Source organism: Ovis aries, chromosome X, assembly GCF_016772045.2.
Source record: "Ovis aries strain OAR_USU_Benz2616 breed Rambouillet chromosome X, ARS-UI_Ramb_v3.0, whole genome shotgun sequence".
NCBI classification, from domain to species: Eukaryota; Metazoa; Chordata; class Mammalia; order Artiodactyla; family Bovidae; genus Ovis; species Ovis aries.
In genome coordinates this window covers 48,524,942-48,550,335 of record NC_056080.1, presented here as the reverse complement: position 1 = coordinate 48,550,335, position 25,394 = coordinate 48,524,942, and the positions used below count along the sequence as shown (strand labels likewise).

Genomic DNA, 25,394 nt, shown 5'->3' with positions numbered 1-25,394 from the left:
AATATATAGTGTGATTTATAAGAAAAAAAGTTCTCAAGGTCATAGTTCTTTTTGGTTGTGAAGTCTGCCTCCATACATTGAGTTGGATTAACATCCTGTGATGTTTTCCTGGTTGAGGAAGCTTGTGCTTATGTTCTGCTTCATGGAGCTGGATCTCATCTCTCTGAAGGTCAGTACAGTGTCCAGTAGGTTTTGGGTTGTCTATGGTTTCAGCTTGTCTTGGGAAGTCCTGGTTTTGGCAGTGTTAGACATGTCTATTTCCACACACACTTCAAAGTGGCCCTATCAGCCTATCTTCACTGTCACCAACCCCCTACTTGTCCCTGGAATATTTGCCAGTGCTTCTTTTCCCAGGTCGCACCCTACACTGAAAGCCAAAGCTTGGTAGGTAACGGCTTGTGTGGGTCTTTTCTCGATGTCCCAACTGTGCCCTCTGCATCATGGAGACTTGTGTGGGCTTTCCTTAGCCCCTTAAGCTCACCCTCTGCATCACAGGGCTTGTGTGCCCCTGTCTTGGCTCACTGGGCCCAACCTTCTCTATATCGTGGGTCTTGTAATCACTTGTCTCTGCTCCAGGGGCCCTCCCTTTGCATCCTGGGGCTTGTGTACACTTCTTTTGGCTAACTAGCCTTCCCTCTATGTCATGGGGCTTGTGCATTCTTTTGGCTGCCTGGACCCGTCCTTTGCACCCCTCCCCCCCACCCAGTTTGTGTGCATGGAGAGGTTTGTGTGCCATGCTTTTCTTGCCACCCCGGGCCACCCTCTGTGCATAGAGGTTTGTGTGTGCTGGAAAAGTTTGTATGCCATGCCACTCTGGGCACTCTAGGCCTGCTCTCTGCACTGTGGGGCTTCTGTAGGATTCTGTCAATTTCCCGAGCCCACCATCTGGTCTAGGCCACAGTTCATGAGCTGTTTATGGGATGAGAAGTGCAGCTTTCTCTTTTTTTCTGTCCTGTAAGTTTTTGCTTTGCCCGGTTTTCTGAGATTCCACAGCTTCCCCTTCGACCTGTCTGTGAGGGAGTTTCCCAGTGCATGGGAAGCATGTCCTGTTTTAGGACTGCCTCCTTCCCTTGGGGCACAAACTCCAGCCCAGAAATACTCTGTCTTTTCCCTTTTTATGTCTCCATCCACTCTCCTACTCATTCCAGGGAGCTTAGCCTGTCCCCTGAAGGCATGGGGTCTTCTACTGTCGCCTAGAGGTTGTTTTGTAGGAGTCGTTCCATATCTTGATGAACCTTTGACATATTTGTGAGCTGGCTGGCAATCTCCCCATCTTACTCCTCCACCATCTTCTTTTCCTTAGTTTTTTTTATTTTTAATACTTAGTTTTAGGCTGGCTGTTTCACTATCCTCCTTTACCCTCATCGAAAGGCTCTTTAGTTCCTTTTCGCTTTGGGCCATTAGCGTGGTATCATCTGCATATCTGAGGTTGTTGATGTTTCTCCTACCTATCTTCATTCCAACTTGAAGCTCATCCAGCCTGGTATTTCTCATGATGTGCTCAGTGTATAGATGAAACAAACAGGGTGACAGCAGACAGCCCTGTCATACTTCTTTTTCAATCTTGAACCAATAAGTTGTTCCATAAGGGGCTCTGATTGTAGCTTCTTGACCCATATACAGGTTTCTCAGGAGACAGGTAAGGTGGTATGATATTCCCCTATCTATAGGACCTTTCCACAGTTTATTATGATCCACATAGTCAAAGGCTTTCTCATAGTCGATGAAACAGAGATAGATGTTTTGTTTGTTTGTTTGTTTTTCCCCTGGAATTCCCTAGCTTTCTCTATGATCCAGTGAATGTTCAGAATTTGATCTTTGGTTCCTTTTCTAAACTCAGCTTGGATATCTAGATTTTGGTTCACATAGTGCTGAAGCCAAGCATGCAGGGTTTTAAGCATGACCTTACTAGCATGGGAGATGAGTGCAATTATCTGATGGTTAGCACATTATTCAGTAGTACCCTTCTTGGTAATTGGGATGAGGATTGACCTTTTCCAGTCTTGTGGCCACTGCTCATGTTTCAGATTCGCTTACATATTCAAGGCAAACAACTTGAAGGCATCACCCTTTAGGGTTTTGAATATTTATACTGGAATTCCATTGCATCCACTAGCTTTATTAACAACAGTGCTTCCTAAGGCTCACTTGACTTTGCTCTCCAGAATGTCTGGCTATGGGTGGCTGACCACATCATCACACCAATCTGAATCATTTGGATATTTTTTGTACAGTAAACCTGGAAGATAGAATGACAGAAATAACTGAAGCAGAGAAGAATCAAGAAAAAATAATGAAAAGAAATTAGGACATTCTCAGAGACATCTGAGACAACATTAAGCACACCAACATATAAATTATAGGTGTCCCAGAACAACAAGAAAAAAAAAGAAAGAGTATGAGAAAAAAATCTGAGGAGATTATAGTCAAAAACTTTCCTAAGTTTTTTGGGGAAAGGAAATAGTGACCCAAGTCCATGAAATCCATAGTGTTCCACACAGGATAAATTCTAAGATAAACACACTAAGACACATGCTAATCACACTAACAAAAATTAAGCAGAAAGAAGAAATATGAAAAGCAACAAGGAAGAAGCAACAAATAACATAGAAGGAAATCCTGATAAGTTAACAGCTGATCTTTTAGCAGAAACTCTGCAGATCAGAAGGGAGTGGCAAGATATACTTAAATTGATGAATGAAAAAATGTTTAAAAACCTACAACAAAGATTATTCTACTCTCAAAGGTTCTCATTCAGATTTGACAGAGAAAGCAAACACTTTTAGTGGAAAGCTAAATTTAAGATAATTCAGCACCAGTAAACTAACTTTAAAAGAAATGCTAAAGGAACCTCTGTAGACAGGAAACACAAGAAAAAGAAAAGGCCTTAAAAAAAAAAAAAAACATGAAACAATGAAGTAAATGGTAATGGGATCATGAAAGAAAGTGAAATCGCTCAGTCGTATCCAACCCTTTGCGACCCCATGGACTGTAGCCTACCAGGCTTCTCTGTCCATGGGATTTTCCAGGCAATAGTACTCGAGTGGATTGCCATTTCCTTGTCCAGGGGATCTTCCCAAGCCAGGGATCGAACCCAGGTCTCCCACATTGTAGACAGACGCTTTACCATTTGACATATCATTAATTATCTTAAATGTAAATGGACTAAAGACTCCAATCAAAAACCACAAACTGGATGAATGGGTACAAAACAAGATCCATATATATGCTGGCTGTAAGAGACACACTTCAGATCTAGGGACACATACAGACTAAAAGTTAAAGGCTATAAAAAATATTTCATGCAAATGGAAATAAACAGAAAGTAGGAGTAGAAATGTTTACTTTGGGTAAAATAAACTTTAAAATAAATACTATTACAAGAAACAAGGAAGGAGACTACATAATAATTAATCAATCCAAGAGGACTATATAAGAACTATAAATACAAATGGATTCAACATAAGAGCACCTCAATACATAAGGCAAGGGCTATCAACCATAAAAGGGGAAACTGAGAGTAAAACAATAATAATGGGGGACTTTAACATGTCATTCACACCAAAAGACAGATCATTCAGACAAAAAAAATCAATAAAGAAACAAAAGCCTTAAATGACACATTAGACAGATTCACCTAATTGATACCTACAGTGTATTCCATTCCTAAGCAGCAAATACAGTTATTTTGTCAAGCACATACAGAACATTCTCAAGGATAGACTGCATCTTGGGTCGCAAATCAAGTCTTTGTAATATAAAAGATGCCTCCTCCTTGGAAGAAAAGCTATGACAAAGCTAGACAGTGTATTGAAAAGCAGAGACATCACTTTGCTGACAAAGGTCCATATAGTCTAAGCTATGTTTTTTCCAATAGTCATGTACAGATGTGAAAGTTGGACCATAAAGAAGACCAACAGGTGAAGAATTGATAGCTTTGAATTGTACTGCTGGAGAAGACTCTTTTTTGTTTTCTTGCTTTGTTTTGTTTTGGCTGTATAATCTAAATGCTGTAATTACAATTTTCCTGTGAGAGCAATATTTTGGATATAAACTGTACTTTACAATGTAGTGGGTTTTAACTAGCAAGATATACAGCTTTCTAAGTAGGCCCTATTAAAACAATTTAATAGAATGTCAACAAGTACCAACATGTACATAAAGATAGAATTGCGTGGTTTGTTTTCATGCAGTGAGCTAGTTCTGCTGGGGTCTGTCAAGGACTATTGAAGCTCAATTTGAACTAACAAGATTACATGATTGGGATTGTATTAATTGAACCTTTATTTTTCAGGCTGTCAAACGCAATGTCTGATCAGTTTTAGGGGGTACACTTAAGAAATATGGAGTGTTTTTTGCTTGTGTAAATGTGTTTATGCATATATATTTCCAAATTAGCACAGGCATATTGATGTTTTTGTGAAAAAATACATACATTTAAAAAAATAGGAAATAATAGGGCTTAAATCAGTCTGGTCAAGTGTTGATGAGGTTAATTTCACACATTTTGAATCTTTAAAGTTCTCCTGAGTGGAGATTTCCTAGATCAGAATTCACATTGAGCACACTCAATTGTAGACAAAACAAACTGTTACTGACAGCTGTCATGGAGGCAAATTATGCAGTGGATTTAAATAGCCTCAATGTATTCTATAGATTGTAAGACTGTGATAGTTTATCACCTTGCACAGCTCAGAAGCAGTGGAACACTTCCTAATACTGGAATAGAGATTTCATGTTGTATCCCAAAGCAGGATAGAGGATGGTAGCTGAAATATTCCTTTTCACACATTCATATGCTCATATTCTGGACAACTGGGGGATATAAAACCCAATAGATAACAAAAGAAGAATGCAAACCTGCTTTATGATACAAAACATAGTGATATGTAATATATATCCACCTGTACACTTATGTATAAATACATGTAAATATATGTATATTTTTAGATTACTATTTTAACATGTCAATATAATATCAATGATATAATATTTACATGTATATAAAATATATCCACATGTGTATTTATGTATGACTGTATGTACATCTGCATGTAAATGAGTGTATATGTGTTTGTACTTTGAGTGGGCCTATTTTAACATATACATATATATATATATATACATATATATATATACATATATATATATATATATATATATATATATTTACTTTGGAGAAGACTCTTGAGAGCGAGAGTCAGCGAGGAGATCAAATCAGTCAATCCTTAAGGAAATAAAGCCTGAATGTTCATTGGAAAGACTGATGCTGAAGCTGAAGCTCCAATACTTTGGCCACCAGATGCAAAGAGCTGACTCACTGGAAAAGACCCTGATGCTGGGAAACATTGAGGGAAGGAGGAGAAGGGGGGCAGCAGAGGATGAGATGGTTGTATGGCATCATTGACTCAATGGATATGAGTTTGAGCAAACTCCAGGAGATAGTGAAGGACAGAGATACCTGGCATGCTGCAGTACATGGGGTCGCAAAGAACTGGACATGACTGAGTGAACAACAGCAACAGAATTTTTTTTTATGACAACAAAACTATGAAATTAAATATCAATTAAGATTAAATATCAATTACTAGAAAAATAATTGTAAAAAATACAAACAAATGGAAGCCAAACAATATACTTGTAAATGAACAAGAGGTCACTGAATAAATCAAGGAAGAAAAATAATACCTAGAAACAAATGACTCTACACTACAATCTAAAACATATGCATATTAAGTTGTTTCAGGCATGTCCAACTCTTTGCAACCCTATGGACTGTAGCCTGCTAGGCTCCTCTGTCCATGAGATTCTCCAGGCAAGAATACTGAAGTGGGTTGCCATGCCCTCCTCTAGGGGATCTGGGATGCAGCAAAAGTAGTGCTAACAAGGAAGTTTATAACAATACTAGCCTACCTCAAGAAATGAGAAATCATCAAATTAAAAACCTGAGCTATCATCTCACACTGGTCAGAATGGCCATTATCAAAAAGTCTATAAACAATAAGTGCTGAAGAAGATGTGGAGAAAATAGAACCCTCTTACACTGTGATGAGGATATGAATTGATACAGCTACTATGGAGAACAATATAGAGATGACTTTAAAAAAACGGGAATAAAACTACCATATAACCCAGCAATACCACTACTGGGAACATACCCTGAAGAAACTTTAATAGAAAAAGACACATGTACTCCAGTGTTCACTGCAGCACAATTTACAATAGCCAGGGAATGGAACCAACTTAGATGTCCATCAATGGATGAATGGATAAGGAAGTTTTGGTGCATGCATACAATGGAATATTACTCAGCCTCAAAAAGAAGTGAATTTGTTTCAGTTGAAAAGAGGTGAATGAACTTGAGCTTTTTATACAGAGCTAAGTAAGTCAGAAAAAGAAAGAAGAAATATCATATATTAATACATATATATGTAATCTAGAAAGATAGTACTGTTGAACTTATTTGCTAGGGAAGGATGGAAATAGAGATGTAGAGAATGGACCTGTGAACACAGCAGGGGAAGGAGAGTGTGGGAAAAATTGGGAAAGTAGCATTGACATATATACACTGTGAGTGATTAGTCGCTAAGTTGTGTCTGACTCTTTGCTACCCCATGGAGTGTAGCCCACCAGGTTCCTCTGTCTGTGGGATTTTTCAGGCAAGAATACTGGAGTAGGTTGACATTTCTTCCTCCAGGAGATCTTCCCAACCCAAATATTAAAACTGTATTGCAAGGTGGATTATTTACCACTGAGCCACCTGGGAAGCTCTATATATACATTACCATGTGTAAAATAGATAGCTAGTGGGAAGTTCCTATAACACAGTGAGTCCAGCCTGGCACTCTCTGATGACCTAGAGGGTCAAGATTGGGGGATGGATGGGAGGGAGCCTCAAGAGGAAAGGGATATTTATATATACATACAGTTATGAGTGATTTGTGATATTGTATGGCAGAAACCAACACAGCACTGGAAAGTAATTATAATCCAATTAAAAATAAATTTAAGAATGGGAGTGATATCCAACCTTTACTTTTACAAGATCTCACAATTTGCTGTAGGAAGGATGAACAGTGGCAATGCAAGGGTAAAAGTATTAACAGGTAAGAGGCTAATATATTTGTTCAGTTGAAAGGGAATAGTGGCTTGTACTTGGGTGGGGTGTAGATTTTTTTAAAATAGATTGGTTTTGGATATATTTTTAATATACAACTGGTAGAAATTATCTTTAGATTGGAAGTGAAAAGTGCAAGATTGGGAGGGCTGAAGGATTACTCAAGTTTCCACATTGAATAGCTTCATAGATGGTGATATTTGCTGAAATGGGATACAATTGATGAAGAGCACATTTAGTGTGAAAAAGCAGTGTTTATCCATTAGACTTGTTATAATTTGAATTTTATATTACATTCTAAAGATATAGTACATTCTCAAGCCCTCTCTTAGTCTGACCTGGAATGCTTTTTTACCCATCTACCAAGTTTCTTCTCATCCTTCAAGATTCAGCTGAAGTATACTCTCTTTGATGTTCCTCCTAATCCCTTCCAGTTATCTGGTTCTTCCATTTGCTTTTAGAGCACTTTAGTTATAACTGTCTTCTGTACTGGAAAATGGTATCTAACACGGTGTCTTAAATTTTTTTTACAAGTTGTAACAAGAGATTGGATGGAGGTATGGCCAAGGTGGCTGACTAGGAAGACCCTGATCTTACTTCCTTCCATGGGCATAATGAAATTGCAACTATTTATAGAACAGATATCTATGAAAGCAACCCCAAAGACTAGTAGAAAATATCTGCTACAGCTAAAGATATAAATAATGAATCACAATAAGATGAGTAGGAAAGACAATTTTTTAAAAAAATAATTGAGACCCATATTCCCTGGTAGATGACCATAAAAGGAGGATAAGCACAATTGAAGTGGTTCTTCCCAAGGCTTAAGGGAATGAGCCGCATATTTGGGCTCTCCAGCTGAACCAGTCCTGTACCAGTAAGATGACCCATAGAACATTTGATTTTGAAGGCCAGTAGGGGAGATGGTGATGGACAGGGAGGCCTGGCGTGCTGCGATTCATGGGGTCGCAAACAGTCGGACACGACTGAGCGACTGAACTGAACTGAACTGAGGACTTACTTTTGGGAGAGAAAGCGGGCTATGGGAAACAGAGACTTCACACTTAAAGGACACGCACAAAATTTCACATGCTCTGATATCCAGATCAGAATCAGTAATTAAAAATGTACCTAGGTGAGGTCTACTTACTGATTTGCAGGAACTGCTTAGACATGCAGGAGATGGTTAAAACTCACCCTGAGGACATTGGCACTGGAAGTAGCAATTTATGGGAACTCATCATACCAAGAGGGTTTCCCTGGTGGTTCAGTTGATAGAGAATCTGCCTGCAATGCAGGAGATCTGGGTTCAATCCCTGAGTTGGGAAAATCCCCTGGAGAAGGAAATTGCAACCCACTCCAGTATTCTTGCCTGGAGATTTCCATGGACAGAGGAGCCTGGTGGGCTAATTCCCATGGGGTCGCAAAGAGTCAGACATGACTGAGTGACTAATACACACACACACATCATACCAAGAGGACACTGGTGTTAAGTACCATTTTAGAATCCTCCCTGTTGCTTATTATTGCTGGAACCCTGCCCTCCAGCCATTTGGCACCAGGTCTGGGACACTCCAGGTCAAGCAGCTAGCTGAGTAGAAACACAGGCCTACTCACCAGCAGGTCAGCTTCTGTAGGATCCTCACCACCAAGCCTTTCCAGAATTGGACTCACCTACCAGAGGACCCAGGAATGACCCCCACCCACCAGTGGATTGTTATTAGAACTGGAATCCAGCATCATCCACCAGGGCTTGGACACAAGCCCCAGGACCCCCTGAGTCCTGGCATCACCCACCAGTAGGACAACTTCAGCTCCAGAAACTCTAGGTCCCATAGCCAGAGACCCCAGGATCTGATTTTGCCAACCAGTATGCTGGGAGGGATTGGGGGCAGGAGGAGAAGGGGACAACAGAGGACGAGTTGGCTGGATGGCATCACTGACTCGATGGACATGAGTCTGAGTGAACTCCGGTAGTTGGTGATGGACAGGGAGGCCTGGCATGCTGCGATTCATGTGGTCACAAAGAGTTGGACACGATTGAGTGACTGAATTGAACTGAACTGATGCTGGCACTAAACTTGGCACCAGGCCTCACCCATCAGCAGGCAAGCGTCAGCCCTTGGATTAACAAGGCCCTGCAGGCAGCTGTGATAAGATACAGTGTAATCACCAGTAGCCTGGCACCAGCCCAAGGATTACCTGGTACCTTGCCCTGTTCACATACCTATAACAACTCCAGGACTACCAGAGCCCCCCAGAGAGTGACTTAAATCCTTATCTCCATCCGCCAGTGTGTTGGCATTTGCCCTCGGTCACCATGGGCCCTGGAACTGGACACTGATGGGCCGACAAGTGCTCTGGGAACCCCTGGCTTTAGCCAGGGACCTGAGACTTCACTCTGAAAGTCAGTTGACCAGCACTAGACCTAGGATCTAGCTTTAGTACCTCTGTATGAGCACCAGCCCTGGGACCTCAGCAGGCTTTCATCTAGCAGGCCAACAATACCCAGGATATCGTGGGCCTGGCCCTACCCAGCAGCCAATCAACATTTGTTCTGGGATTCTTGACACCAGAGTCAGTCATCCTGGGACCTGGCCATACACACTGGTGGACCAGCACTAGCTCTGAGATCCTCTTGGGGCTTAGTAGCCAGTTACCCTGTGACATGGCTGCAACCTGTCTGGGGCTCAGCAGCAAGACCTGGACCCCCTTGACTGTGAACAGAGCCATACCAGGACATGGCCTTGTCCACCAATGGCAAAAAGACCATGCACAAGACTGCCTGGCAACCAACTGGACAAGAGAACAGTCCCACCTACCAGTGTCTTCACAGTAATCAGACCCACCACAACAGGACACACACAGCCCACAGGAAGGACACTCATAAAGTATATTGTCTTTTCTCATTCAAGCTGTGATTTTCCTGGCTCTTGGTACGATGGAGCTAAACCATATTAAAACAATCTATTTTATTAGGCAATAACCTTGTTTGTGTTTAGCACAAGTACTGGCATAATTTTGTGTTAAAATGGCTATGCAACTTTCAGAGACTTTGCTTTACTTTTCTATTTTGCTTGGTTTCTCTGGTGTCACTGAGGCTCCTGTTGATCTCTGCCAGAGCTACTTATTGTCTCTGAATAGGAAAAAGGATTCTCCATCTTGCAGGCACAAAGAGTACTTCCTGGGGTGAAACTTGCTATGTTGAGATTCTCCTTACTGTTTCTTTCCCATGTCTAACTGGAGGAGGGGAGTCTCTGGCCAATAGAGATGAAGAGCAATTTCCAAGACTACTTGACATAAGCAAGGCTCCTCCTCAGTCCCTCATTCCAGACTCCCCAAATCCACCTGGGGTTGTCACTAGAACTCTTTTTTTTTTTTTTTTTTTTACTTTGGGCTGCAAATATGTCCTGTTATTGTGCTTCTTTGTTCTTCTCCAGGCTGCCTTCTTCTTTTCTATCTTTTTTCGTCCTTATATCATTGCTTTAAAAAAAATTCCTGTATTTATTTATCACCAGAGAGAGATGTCTATGGTAGCTCATCTAAGCTCATCTAAACTGGAAGTCCAATTTATGCTTTTCGACCATCAGTTTTCTGTGACACAACTTCAATCCCTGGGTCAGGAAGATCCCCTAGAGGAGGGCATGGCAACTCACTTCAGTATTCTTGCCTGGAGAATTCCATGGACAGAGGAGTCCAGAGGGCTATAGTCCATAAGTTTGCACAGAGTCAGATACAAATGAAGTGACTTAGCATGCACACAGAGTGAATGTAAAGCAATAAGCAGGAGGATACCACACAAGTCCAGGTAACTAAAGCACAGATGGATGTGCTTTAGTCTGGGGTAGTAGCAGTGAAGATAGAAACAAATGAACAAATTAAAGTTATTTTGTAGGGGAAAAAAAATAAGATTTACTAATGTGCAGACTTTGGGGATTTTTGAATTGAGCAATTGAATGATTGGAAGTGCCACTTAATTGTCAAAAACATCTCCTTCATCCCCACAAGGTGCAAACCACCACAAAAAAATAAAAAGATGTATCCCTTTCTGAAATATATGGTCTTTAGCTTATATTCCTCAATCTGGAGCAGGATTACACACTCAGAAGAAATGTATCTCCATCTTACCTATTTCTCTTTGTCTCAGATTCACGACTGAGACCAAGTTAACAACCCTCCAGCTGCATACAAATTACAGCTAATAATTGAGTAGAGTTCCCAGAGTGGACTGGGTTTTCAATAACCTTCTTGTTAACAATATACCAACAGAGTTCTGTTGTTTATTTCATTGATGATGCAATGGCTAAAATACCCTGATTTGATTTTATCAGTAACAGTCCAGATCTTCTCTCACCCGACATGTTTTTGAGATTTCCAGTAAAGCCTTCCACAAAGCCACTGATCATAGTAAACCAAGATGAATGATAGGCTCTGGCTTGTGTTTTACCACCCAACTTTTAGCAACTCAACACCATTTCTGTGGGTTTCTATACTTAATCTTCAGAGGGTTGCTAACTTGGCAGATAAGTTTGCTGGAAAGACAGAAAGAGGGAAGTTGGATTCAATATGGATAATGAATGACAGAGACTAGTGGAGTTTCCATCATATAGAAGGATGAAGCAGATATTTGGAACTGAATAGATGAAGGCTTGAATCCTCACTCAATTTTAGCTGAATGGCCTGAGGTAAAAATCATTTTCTCTTATCATTTGCTTGCTTAAAAGTACAGCAAAAATGTCACTATGATAGAACTAATGGAAGTCAAATGCAATTAGTTATCAGATGTTTTGTAAAATATAAAGCACAATAGATTCAAGTTATTGTTTTCACTGTCCTGATGCTTCTTCCATTCTCTATTTGCCATGTAAAGTGATATAATCAATACCATAGTAAGAATGGGCCAGCTTATCCCTTCCCTACTTTATCTCTTTTCTGTTTTCTGACCAAGGTTTTAGAGAGGCTTGAACTTGTGACAAAGGGATATTGCTTTAAATTACCAGAAGAATGACTCTATAAAATTGCAAGTAGACATCTCATACTCCCAACTACCAAAAGAGCTCACTGTATCTGTGCCCTCCTCTCCTTGCCCAGTGTAAAGGTTTGAAACTAGTTTCAGCCCTCTATTTCCCTCTGGCAACATTTCTTAGCATCTATGATATTTTTGGCACTTATGGATTTTGAGGTCTCCTCTGGGACAGCTTCTTCACTTTCCAAACACAAACGTGAAGCATCCACAAAGGATAGGCAGACCCATTCTATGCCCACCCCTAAACACTTCCATCAGTCTCACCGAACGCTCTCTCTTTCAGCAACAGTCAAAACCTTCAAGAGACCACAGAGACGATTAAAATCAACAAGTTCACTCTTATGGTGTTATAACATACAGTTTAATATGTAGAATCTTTTGATGAAAGCATGGAGAGGACACTCAACATTCCCATCAGTGCAACTGTACCAAGGACTTAGAATACTGGTTTCCTGAGGAGTTTCTGTATCCAGAGGTTGTAGTTGCTCTTGGCAGCAATATTGCATCTACTCACTTAACAAAAAATGGTCCACTCTCAAGAAAAGTAAAAATACAATTTGGATCTTTAAATCCTACCTCACTTATTTCCCATCATGCTTAGATATGGATTATTGTCACAGCTCACATAGCCTTGGTTGAGAATAAACTTGCCTAAGTTCTAGAAAGCAGTAGAGATTTAATCAATGAAACTTACTTTTGGCATCTACTTTGTGAGAAAATATTTCAGTTTTTAGAAATTACCAGATCTTTCAAGTGTCAGCTGGTGATATAACCTAGCTATTGAAATTTGTGATATGAGATTCTAGGGGACTCAGCCCCAGATGCTCAAGTGGAACAAAGAAACTAAAGAAAAAGAAAGAATACAATTTTCATACAAATAAATAAGTGAAGAAATACTCAAATGAGTTTGATTCCTTCCTCTGCCTTTTCTACAACCCATATCCTTTAAATGCGTGTCAGCTGCTAGTCCACGGCCTGCTGAGAGTATATTCCAGATGTGCATTTCCAAGATCCAGCTGTTACTGCTTGAGAGACAGAAGCTTGAAGCTGTCATCCAGGATGGACCTCCTGTTGCGCCGTAACTTTCTCTGACGATGCTGATACCACACCACACCACAGAGAACCAGAGCAATGAGCAGGAGAATGACACCCATGGCAATCAAGACAGAAGTCAGCATCTCGATATCCTTTATAGGGATCTGCATGCCCAGCATCTTCACATTGCCTTCTCCAATGTCTCTGGGAATCGCTAATGAAATGGAACAAGAAGAAAATGGGAATCATGGGCTGGAGAGTACTCTTGAAGGCATATTTTATAATCAGCTCTGGAAGAGGAGAAATAAGCTCATCCAAATAGGACAGAAGAATGGTTCTTATACCTCAAAAGATCATCCAATGATGATAGACTCAGTGGTTATAGGGAATCAAGGTAACAAAATGCCATAGTTGAGAAAATCCTTAAAAAGCACTGAAGCTCCAATGCCCCATTGAAAGAACTAGGACTCAGAGTGTGAAGAGCCTTGACATATTTCTTAAAATATATAAAGGCTTATGATATAGCAAAAAAAAAAAAAAAAAAGTTTTTTTTTTTTTTTTTAACATGGCTCCAGAGAGTAGAACTAGTAGGCAGAATCTTCTGCGGAGCAGTTTGACTCAATTATCTATCTTATCATTACTCACTTTGACAATTGGGCCATGATAAGAGGCTGCCACTGTTCTGTCTGGTCTCTCGCATCTTTGAGTCATTATAATACTGATGTCACATTGATATTTCTAGATGAAATATCTAATTTTCTTAGTTCTTGGCATATGAACATTTGATGACCCCCAATTAGCCCATGGAGTAAAGCTCAGACTCAAATCAGGCATTCCAACTCTCACTATCAGGTTCTAACCTATTCTACTTTTAATTGCTACTCTTCAGCCATAACAATTCATTCCTTGTTCTGCAGAATAGGTGAGCCTTTTCTCAGGCTTTCAATATTTTCTCATGCTGCTCATTTGCCTGAATAGGTTTTCTTCTTCCTTACCATTCTATCCACAGCTTAAATATTATAGGTCTCAGCAAATCTTTCTTCAATTCAGCTAGACAATTAATCATGTTCATGCCTCAGTTTTTGTTATATTTATGTAAAATATTAAAATGCGCATGCCACAACTTAGAAAAAAATAATGGTCCTCTATTCGGTTTGCCCAAAGCACCTGTACTATTTGTAATCCAACAGTTTACTTGCTTGGGCCAATTGACCCAAGCTACCCTCAATTCTGGCTTTCTGTCTCCTGTTTTATAAAATGAGGATAATAATCATGCTTAATTTTAATGTTTATTGTAAGGTTTGAGTTAATATTTATAAATATTCAACATAGTTCTTGGAAGATAGCAAATGCACAATAATTGATCAGTTGTTATTATTTTCCTCCACCTTTAAAAATAATATATAGTAGCCAGAACTACAATTATTGTTTCTGTGTCCCATTCTACTTTGAATCTCCTCGAAAATAGTGATTATGTCTTATTATTTTGATGTCTTTGGCAGTCAGCATGAGTTTGATGAAGGTATACTTGGATGAATCAATATTCTTAAAGAACTGAGAGAAGATGTAATAAAATGAGTTCAATCAGAACCTGGGAAACATCCTGGTCTTGAGTTCACATTCCAGCACTGACTTACTTCTCTTGTGACCTTGGAAAAATCACTTTCCATCTCTCAGTTTCTCATGTAGAAAATAATGGACTTTTGCAGACCACCAGTTCTGAAGGGGTTTTCCCACTGTTCAACATTTTAAAACAAGCAAGAACTTATGAAGATATATGTTTGTATGTACATACTGGTATGTATGTACAAATGTATATACAAATGTATGTACAAAACATGTATATGTGTGTGTGTGAGTCACTTAGTCATGTCTGTCTCTTTGTGACTCCGTGGACTGTAGCTCACCAGGCTCCTTTGTCCATGGAATTCTCTAGGCAAGTATACTGGAGTGGGCTGCCATTTCCTTCTCCAGGGGATCTTCCCGACTCAGGAATTGAACCCAGGTCTCCTGCATTGCAGGCGGATTCTTTACTGTCTGAGTAACCAGGGAAACCTGCAAATATGTATATACATACACATATATGTATGGCACTTTGCTCTCTCTGCTTCACCTTTCCACTCCCTAACCCTGGAGAACATACCCTAGTTTCCTGGTTGACTGTTTATAAGATACTTAGGCATATAATTGTTCAGTAAATAAGTTGTGTCCAACTTTTGTGACACATAAACTGTAGCCCTCCAAGTTCCACTGTTCATTGGGTTTTTCCAGGCAAGAATACTTGAGTGGGTTGCCATTTCCTTCTCCAGGGGATCTTCCTGGACCAAGGATTGAATTTGCATCTCCTGAACTAGCAGGCGAATTCTTTACCACTGAGTCCCCTGGGAAGCCCAGGCAGGTCATCAGGTCTTTTCCAAATAGAGCTGAAAAATTTCCAGACTGAACTGAAGATCTCTAACATCTGATCTAGACTTTCATAACTTTCAGAATCTTTCTCAGTTTGGATGCAAATGAGGAAGAAAGTAAAATAATTATTTGAACCTAGCCTGGATAGGACAAGAATCTCTGTTTTCTTGAAGTGCAGAAATGGCTAGTCCCCAAAAGTCAACTATTTAGTATTCCATAGATTGAATAGTATTTGTCAGTTTCACACTGTTCTTGTGGGGAATTCACATCTGTGCTATAGCTCCTTTATGCACAACTTAGTAAAACCTTGAATTTTCTTCCCCTTCACACATTAAGTGAGAGGATAAGATAGCAGCCTTCAACTGGAGATGAAGCCATTTTCCTCAACTAAAGTGGCTGGGCATGGGGTCAGAGAGAATAAATCTGCCGAGAGAAGCTTAACTGGAAGCTTAACCTTAGATTTCTTGCTTCTGAAGTCTTAAATAAATCTCAGGATTCTTCCTGTTAGCATTGTGGTACAGCTTTCAGTCATGTGAAACCCATTTTCTAGAGGCACTGCACCTTTCCCTGAATGCACAACATATATAAGTACCCAATCTGTGTGTCATTCTCCCTACCTTTTCCAATCTCTTCAGGGATGGTGGTGGTAGTCCTTAAGTGTTCTGGAGGGGGAAAAAAAAAGAGGTTAGTTCTATTATCCTTCCTACCTGTTCACAGGTTTGTTGTAGGAGGTTAGCATTGATTGGAGGGAACTCTCTGTTATATAGTAAGCAAAATGGAGGTGACTGGAATTAACTAGCTTGTAGCCAAAGTCAGTATTGGTATGTGGATTTGATTTTTTAGCATTGATGCAAATATGAACAAGTGTATGGGTTTGGGAGTCCAAAAGGTAAATCACCACTCTATCAATATTTGCATATTTATTGGCACTTGATCTTAATTATTGTTATTTTTGCCACACTTTTCCAGCTTTCCTTCAGGAAGCCCCTGCTCTTTGTCAAACCCATGCCTACATATCCAATCTCTCTGACTATTTCTTCCTCTTCTTGCTTTAAAGGGGCTGAACTCTTCTCTGAGGACAATATTTCCTTTGCATCCTCTCAATACTACTTTGAGATCACTAATTATTGCTCCCCTTTTTGCAAAGATCCATGTCTTTTGAGGCTCATTATTTGGCTAGAAAAAAACTGCAACCACTTCTTATCACTCTTACCTAGCAGTTCTCTTCATTCATGGAAGTCTTTGGTATGTGGCTCAGTCTTTATTGTCCTCAATTCCCACTGTAGGTATTGACTTATCAAATATTCAAGTCTTGCAGTTTTTGGACCTCTTAACTCCAACAAATTTTGAATATATTCTAACTCTGGTCACATTGGCCTAATTATGCAGAACTGCTTCATCTCAAATGTCTAACAATGCTCTTCTATTCTATGTTCTAATGCTACTTACTCCATTTAACCTGTTATTTTATCCTTTCATGAAGATCTCTAGCTCTTAGACAGTTCAATTTTTTTCCCAACTCACCAGCTTTATCTTGTTTTTCCTTCCATTCCTGGTCAGGCTAGACTCCATTGCTTATCACTTCAACTACTAACTTACCTGGACTGTTATAATCATTTGCTGAAACCCCAGTAACTAGCTTGTAGCTGGTGGAGAAACATCATACAATTGTAAATATAAGTATTCTCTTTTTTTAAGTATAAGTAAGTATTCTTTGGGTACAAATTTAAGTCCTCAATGCTGCTTGGCAGTAATTAACTTATCTTCCACCAGTCAGAGTAACTTTTGCTCCCACATCCAAGAGTGGTTGTTTCAAACCTTTGCCCACGTTTCTCAAGCCCCTTACCCTACCCTCTGTCTTTCACTTCATTACAGATGAAACACAGCCCATCAGACAGAAATAATCTACCTTTTTGTCAAGCTTTTCACTCAAACCTACACATTGATCCTTTCCTCTCTCCTTTTAGTAGAAAAATGACCTTACTCCACTTTAATATTTTATTGTAGCTTTGGCTTTCATCCCCTGCTTCTTCCACAGGAAGCTTTTTCCAACAATCAGTCTTTTATACCCTATCTGCCTTCAGCTCTTCTCTCTGGTTGGCCTGGTTAGCTCATATGTAACTGGAACAATATCACATTAGGCTATAGGGTGTCAAACAAACAAAAGGAAAATAGATAAAATTATGGACTGGTTCATTATTAAAAAGAGATATGAGCTATTCTTTATGGAAGTTTCTTCATGACATGTATTGATAAGGTGTCTTATCTAATAAATGGTCCATATTTTAGATGATCTGCCATTACATGTGGAGACAATCTATTGCTTTGGATCTATAGGATCTTGATGATACAACAATTCACCACTTGACTTTGGTTCTAAGGACTGACAGAACACACTAAAGAATTATATGTGCTTGTCTTTGAGGTAGGGAGTAGTACTACAGTAGTAGCTAGGAAACATGTTCTAGCAGTATGTTACTGGAGAACAAAGTTTTCCAAAGATATAGGAAATGATAATGTACAATCATTTGTCTCCTTTCCTGGGGTTAAATGGCAGAGTTGTATTTTCTACCATGATTTGCTAGTCCTATTTGAATGCCTAAAGACATTTTCCCACTTTCTATTCATGCTGATAGAATGCCAGTGGCAAGGAATCCCAGAACACCTACCTCAATAGTAAGTGAAGTGAAAGTGAAACTCACTCAGTCATGTCTGACTCTTTGCAATCCCATGGACTATACACTCCATGGAATTCTCCAATCCAGAATACTGGAGTGGGTAGCCTTTCTCTTCTCCAGGGGATCTTTCCAACCTAGGAATCAAACCCAGACCTCCTGCATTACAGGTGGATTCTTTACCAGCTGAGCCACAAGGGAAGCCCAAGGATACTGGAGTGGGTAGCCTATCCCTTCTCCAGCGGATCTTCCCGACCCAGGAATTCAACCATGGTCTCCTGCATTGTAGACGGATTCTTTACTAACTGAGCTATAACGGAAGCCTCTCTCAATATTACCAGTTTTCAGAACAGTGTGACTTTAAAAAAAAAAAAAAAGAAAGAAAGAAAAGAAAGGAAAAAACCTCCCTGAATTTCTATGGGTCCTAAGAGTTTCTATTGGGCCTCTTGGGAGGGGAATAATGATGAGTATTGGATTCAGGTTAAGAGGTGCAAGAAGTGAGACTCAACCTTTTAACAGCCCAAAGACATAAAATTTAACACAACCTACTCTTCTATGTTCTTGGTGATGAATAAATATTGCTAAAGAAACTACCCTGGCTATTACTTCTCCGTATAACAAATAAAAGGAAAATTTTTACCACCCTTGGTAGCATCTGTCTGGGATTAGTTGTAATTGAAGCCTAATTATCTTTTTTCAGCCTTAGACAGTCTCCACAAAACAAACCAATTAAGGGGTAGTTGTTGGAATTATATTTCTTCCTTTAGGAAAAAAAAAAACTCATTAACAACATTTCTTGAACTAGTTAGTACCTAATAAATTCTAAAGTAATAAATTTATATACAAATTAAATGTGTTGAAAGGAAGCAAGTCTATACTAAGCATCAATGCATAGAGCCCAGTCGGTTTCAGGCTGAGTCAATTCATGTGAGTTCAACAGATGCCGAAGAAATTAGGAGGCATGAGCAGAGGAGCAACAAGGTTGACAGAACACTTAGGGGGGTCGGTTCTGTTTTAAAACCTGGTACTTATTGGGATCAGAGGACAGATGCAAGAGACTTCTTGGGATTTTCTGGTTCTTATAGACTAGATACAGCACTAGAAGACGGCATAGTTAGGCTTTACCTCTTTGGGACAAGACTGTAAAGGTGGTCTCCATGCCGGCATGGACATGGTCAGTAACATGGCAGTGAAGCAGCCATGTGCCAGGGTTGCTGGCCACCATCTCCACAACCTCAAAAGTCCCTGGAAACAAATCCACTACATCTGCCCGGTAGCTCTCTCCACTCTGCAAAAGAGATTGGTTGTGGGAGAGAAAAAGCAAAGGGTATAACAATCATCTCAGAGTTTATAGAAAGTATAAGGCTTCAGTATCCACATCAGGTACATAGAACTCCAAGAGAGAAGCTAAAAGATTCTACCTTATCTATCTTCTCTATGAACTCACCCATACAAACTGATTCAACAGAGGAGACTCTCTCTTCCTACTTTTCTCAAAGTGACCCAAAGTAAAATCCATTCCAGCTCTCATTAGGGGGCTAAAAACTTGTATATCCATACATTTTAGCAGTCCTTGACCCCTAGGAAAGATCCGCGTATTTCCTTTAGAAATAAAACTCAGTTTGCTTTATCTTCCATGCCACCACCTTTATCAGCATTTCTAAATCTTTTATGTTATTCAGTCACTAAGTAGCGTCCAACTCTTTGAGACCCCATGGACTTCAGCATGCCAGGCTTTCCTGTCATTCACTATCTTCCAGGGTTTGCTCAAACTCATGCTTGTTGAGTCAGCAATGCCATCCAACCATCTCATCCTCTGTCGCCCCCTTCTTCTCCTGTCCTCAATCTTTTCCAGCAACAGGATCTTTTCCAATGAGTCAGCTCTTCACATCAGGTGGCCCAAGTATTGGAGCTTCAGCTTCAGCTTCAGCATTAGTCCTTCCAATGAATATTCAGGGTTGATTTCCTTAAGGATTGACTGGTTTGATTTCCTTACTGTCCAAGGGACTCTCAAGAGTTTTCTCCAGCACCACAGTTTGAAAGCATCATTTTTCCAGTGTTCAGCCTTCTTTATGGTCCAACCCTCACATCCATACATGACTACTTGGAAAACCATAGTTTTGACTATATGGACCTTTGTCAGCAAGTCCACTCATTAATGATTACAACTCTAACCCCCTTTCCTAAGACAAAATCTTCAAAACCCACATGTTGTCCAATGTAGTTCCTGAATTGAAGTTCAGGAATAGATTATGGATTTTCAGAGATCATGACACACTTCTCTTAAATTTCTTGTTCTTAGGATGACTGCTCACTGGGCCTCAAGTCCCTAACTGAGATCTGATAACATTTATTCCTTTGGTCTTCTTATCCCATAAATGAGCCACTCATTTCTTCTATATCAAAGGGGAAAGATAAGGCTTGGAGGACAATGACTGACTTTGGGATACAAACCCAAACTAGATTTCTCTGCTCAATACTCCACATGCAATACCTTTCATCTTTTAACTGATTATTTTCTTGTTTCTTGCTTTCCTCTTCTTTCTTAATGGATATCAGATCACTCCTAGAATCACCCCTGAGGGAATCAGCCCTCTTTCCAGCTCACCCGGTAGAGAAAGCTTTCTGCATGGAAATGGACAGTGTGTAGGTCAATATCTTGTCCCATCGCCATCATGTACCAGGCCACTCGTTCTCCTTGGTACATTGTAAGGCCCATGAGGTTGGCATAGAGTTTTCCATTAATGGCTGTAAGAGAAGGAAAAGTATTTTGTATATCTCATTTCAACTTACCACTACCACTACCGTAAAGATAATCCCTATCATCTCTGATGACAGGAGTATCCTCCTAGCTTCTCTCTTTTCTATTCCATTTGCCCCTCTCTAATCTATCTCCCACATTGGTGCTATAAGAGTGGTCTCTCCAATAACTAGTATGACCATGTCATTCTACTGCTTAAAATGCCTTAAAAGCCCCACCCCCGCACTCAAAAGATCAAGTCCATGACTCCTTAGACCAACAAGGTCCTTCAAACTATTGTCCCAAGCTTTCCCAGATATGTCTAACACTATCTAACATATTTCAATTAGGGTAATTTCTTAACCATCCCCTATTTTGGCCCCTTATTCATGTTTTTTTGTGTTCTTGCTCGTGTTTCTGATCTTCCCTCTCAAAAATTCTCCCTTTTACTCATCTTTTCAAAGCTCAGTCACACTTTCACTTCTTCTAACAATAGTTCCTTGATCTTTTTCCTCTTAGTACCCCTCATTCTCTGCATCCCCTTCCACATCTAAACTCCTCCAGTACTATCTGTATCACTCTTTGGAACTCACTAGAAACTGCCTCCTACATTCATCTATCTTTTAATTTGTGGAATTTCTTATCCCCAAATAGGTTGAAGGTTTTTAATAAGCAGGAAATAAATGTATATACTATAATACTGTACTTGTATTCTTCAGAACACCAAGCAGACACCTGATAGACAAAACATGTTAAAAAATACTTGTCACATTCTTGGTATTAATAATGATATTAATGCATGGGACTCCCCATATGCTTCTTCCCAGGACACATCTCATGCTCTAAAGATAATAAACAACTCAGCACTGTGTTAATTCACACTTTCAAGAGTGTACCCAGGATAAAATTCTCCACCTTTAATATTCTATAGAGGGAAAATAATTTATACTCTTTATCCAAGAAAGGAAATAATGGAAGGAACATTTATAGCCAGTTTATTCACGCTAGTCAAATTTTGTATTTGAGAAAGGAACTAAATATACTCAACTCAGCCCTATTCTGAATCTTCTCTCTCTTAGATCAGACCACAGGAAGTGGTGCAAACGGATTTGTTATTCCATCATGGAGAAGACTTTGCCCCTGTAAAGAAGGAGGGCTATTTTTGTCCCTCTACATCAATAACAGAACAGAAAATCTATCCATTGTTGGAGCAGTATTAGCAACCCCATTTTGCTGCAAAACTAAATTCAGTTTTCCAACTAGCTTTCTCAGTAAGTTCACATTTAATATTAAGCAACTCTGTCTCTTTCTCAATTAGTTCAGAAATCTAGAAGGGAAGGAAGGATCTTATTTATTTGCTCTCAGACTCAACATTACTTTTTTATCTATAATGCCCACATTCAGAGAGTGCTCAATAAATACTTGATAGATAGGTAGACTGATACCTGAAGAGTTGGATGAATAAACACTTAAACACCAGAAGGAAATGAGCATTAGCCAAACCCTTGCACTAGCAAGATCTGTATCCTCATTCCATTTGGTTTTGGGCAATTTATTTCTCATATTTGAAAGGAGCTAAAAAGTCACTCTGTAAAGTATGTGAATCATCAGATCCAAAGTGAATCACTCATATTTCCATCCAGGGGAAATAGTTATAATTTGTCTGACAATGAGATATTACTTTTGAGTTCCAGTAGAGTCACTATCAAAGCTTCAATTTACCCTCAAATCAAAGAAATATTGCACTACTATATTCCCCTGCACTGAAATTCTTCCTCTTAGTTGAGATTTTCTCTATTTTTAAAAGATACACAAATCTGTAGGACAAAGTTAAGTTTGGGTGCACAATTTCCCTCCAAAATCCATTTGAGCATCAAAAAGTTCTTATTTTTAATATAACCCAGTATGCTGCTTTTTGAGGCTCTCACTCCAATCCTTCCATCTGTAAATATAACCATTGTTTCAAAAATAGATTAAAAGACAAGCTGTCCTTCATTTATCTATATTAGAATCCATTGATAAAACATATCTCAGATCCAGAGTGGCAAGGAAATAAGATAATATTGAGAAACTAAATTCAGAATTTTTAAGTAGAGAGGCCCTAATCAGCCAGTGCACCAGGTACATTGAGGGTCATAAATGTCTGTCTTGCACTCTCTAATAGGTTAAAATGTGCTCGTGTTACCACAGCAACTTTATAGAGTCAGCTTCCTGCTTTCTGAGCACCTGACCTAACATGAACCACATTATAGATAATACTGTAGTACTAGACATTTCTTCTAAGGTGTCCTCATTCCACCTTCCTGACCTTTCAGAGATTACATTCCCTTCGGTTGTGCTGGGCCTATCAAAAATGCCTCCATGAAACCAGTAAGGATTTCTTTGGAAATGGGATAGGTTCCTTTCTACAGACCATGCATTTTATTGCTCTCCAAGAAAGCCTCATCCTGCAGGTTAACACGGCCTGGATCCTGGGACCCATAAGTTTCCACATTTTCCTCCAGATACCAAGACTTGTTCTCATCAAAAATCAAGAATAACAAGGCAAATTCTCGGTTCATGTCACGTCTTCCTCCGTAGGGCTCCAGGATGCCTTTTCGGCAGATGGCCAAGGGTCCCACCAGGCCACTGTACATGTCCTAAGGATGGGGAAGGAATAAACAAGATGGAGTTGTTGCTGGGCAATAGGTGCTCTACAGGGAGATAGGTTGACATCCAAGCCCACTGTGTCCTTAGCACTTTGTCATAATGCCTTGTATTATAAGAGGCTCAACTATATTATCTGAATTCATCCTCACAGTTGTCTTGGGGCACAGGTAAGATATGCTGTCTCACCTATAATTTATCTCTGCTGGAATATTCATTGATCTCCAAACCCACCAATCACTTTCATAACCCAGTGCCTTTTCTAAGGTTGTTTCTTCTTTGTAATGCCCACTCCTCCACCATATCCCTTATCTTATGTTATACTACTATTCCACTTTTAAGGCTCAAAGTACATTTACTTATCATCACATTGCCTTCTCTAGTTTCCCTTTGATTCTCTCCTCTAAGCAGAATTAATCGCTCTCTCAATGACTCCCATAGCAGTTTCTATTAAATAGTTTTAAGTAATTGCTAACACTACGCTATGTTTAAAATTTATTTTATATATATATATATATGGCTTCCTGTGTAGTTGAGTCAGTAAAGCATCAGCTTGCCATGCAGGAGAGACCTAGCTTCATTATATGTTTTACTTATATTTTATATATTCAATGCTAATATTATGTTTATATTCATCTGTTTCCCACAGCTATTATAGATCTCACTCTTTGAGGATGGGAACTGAATCTTATATTTTTATCATCAAAAGAGCCAGGTAAAATGCCTAAAATGTAGCAGGCTCTCAATAAATTGATTGCTGACATCTGGCTGTGGATGGCTGGCTACACAGATTAGCCTTTTCCAGATGAGAAATCAGAGGCAGAATGACTTGCCTAAAGTCAATGCAAAGATAAGACAGAACCAAATTTGGGCTTGAAACCTAATCTCTTGACAACCAATTCTGAGTTCCTAAAATGATAACATACTGCCTTATACTATCCAAGAAGAAGAAACAAAGAAGAAAATCCTCAGAAAAAACATGGGTGCTACCTAATCATTTTCTCTCTCCTTCTACCTATTAAAATAAGCTCAGGATTTGAGGAATTTCCCCCAGTTCCTGGACTTCAGTGCTGGGCTCTTTACTGCATCTGTTTAATAGATTCTTTTTGCTAGGCAGTCTGCCCATTTCTGAGACATCTCCAAGAAGCCAATATTGTCTTTACCTTGATGGGATCCACTGCAGAATAGTAGATCCAAGAAACACAAGCAGAATCATTGAGACCAGGGCCAGATCTCTCTGGAATGTTCCATTGGTAAGTGAGAACCTCACCTAGAAAGGATAACAGAAATCTCCAGTTGGACCAGGTCAGAAATGTCTCCCAGTTCCCAGGTATCCCTAAAAGGCTGTGGCAGGTGAGTCCCAGGACCTTTAAGATATTTCTTCATCATTTCCATACCAGTATTCATTTTATTTTTGCAACTTTATTCTTCTCCCTCCTGGGACACCCTCAGCTTCTCTTTTACTGTCCTTGTCTTTAAAGATCCAGGTCCAATCTTCTAGTAGGGCAGCTCTGCTACTCTTCTCCCTGTTTATCATGTCCTTCTTTCTTTAACTCTATTCTGATCTCCTTTTCCTGCTGATGCTTCCTAAATGCAGCTGTTCAAAGTTCTGTCTCTAGTTCTCTGCTCCTATTTTTCCATGCGCTCCCCATGGAAGCTTTCAGCCATCTTTCTGATATCAGTTTTAATCTGTGTATACTGATGACTCAAATAGCCAGATCTTCCTTGTCATTAAGTTTAATCCAAAAC

General features: G+C 39.6%; 1 protein-coding gene across 4 annotated transcripts in view; it reads right to left on the bottom strand.

The window, feature by feature from the left end:
• Positions 1–12,485: 12,485 nt before the first annotated feature.
• The window catches only part of HEPH (hephaestin), a 137,676-nt gene continuing 124,767 nt past the window's right edge, over positions 12,486–25,394 (bottom strand). For all 4 annotated transcript variants that reach the window (XM_042242540.1, XM_042242541.1, XM_060407607.1 and 1 more), the window contains 6 exons: positions 24,809–24,915; positions 23,413–23,638; positions 20,868–21,007; positions 19,385–19,547; positions 16,202–16,246; positions 12,486–13,392 (listed from right to left, as the gene is read on the bottom strand). In XM_042242540.1, the coding sequence (XP_042098474.1) occupies positions 13,163–13,392; positions 16,202–16,246; positions 19,385–19,547; positions 20,868–21,007; positions 23,413–23,638; positions 24,809–24,915 (911 nt within the window). In that variant the 3' untranslated portion in view covers positions 12,486–13,162. The remainder of the gene's footprint in view (positions 13,393–16,201; positions 16,247–19,384; positions 19,548–20,867; positions 21,008–23,412; positions 23,639–24,808; positions 24,916–25,394) is intronic.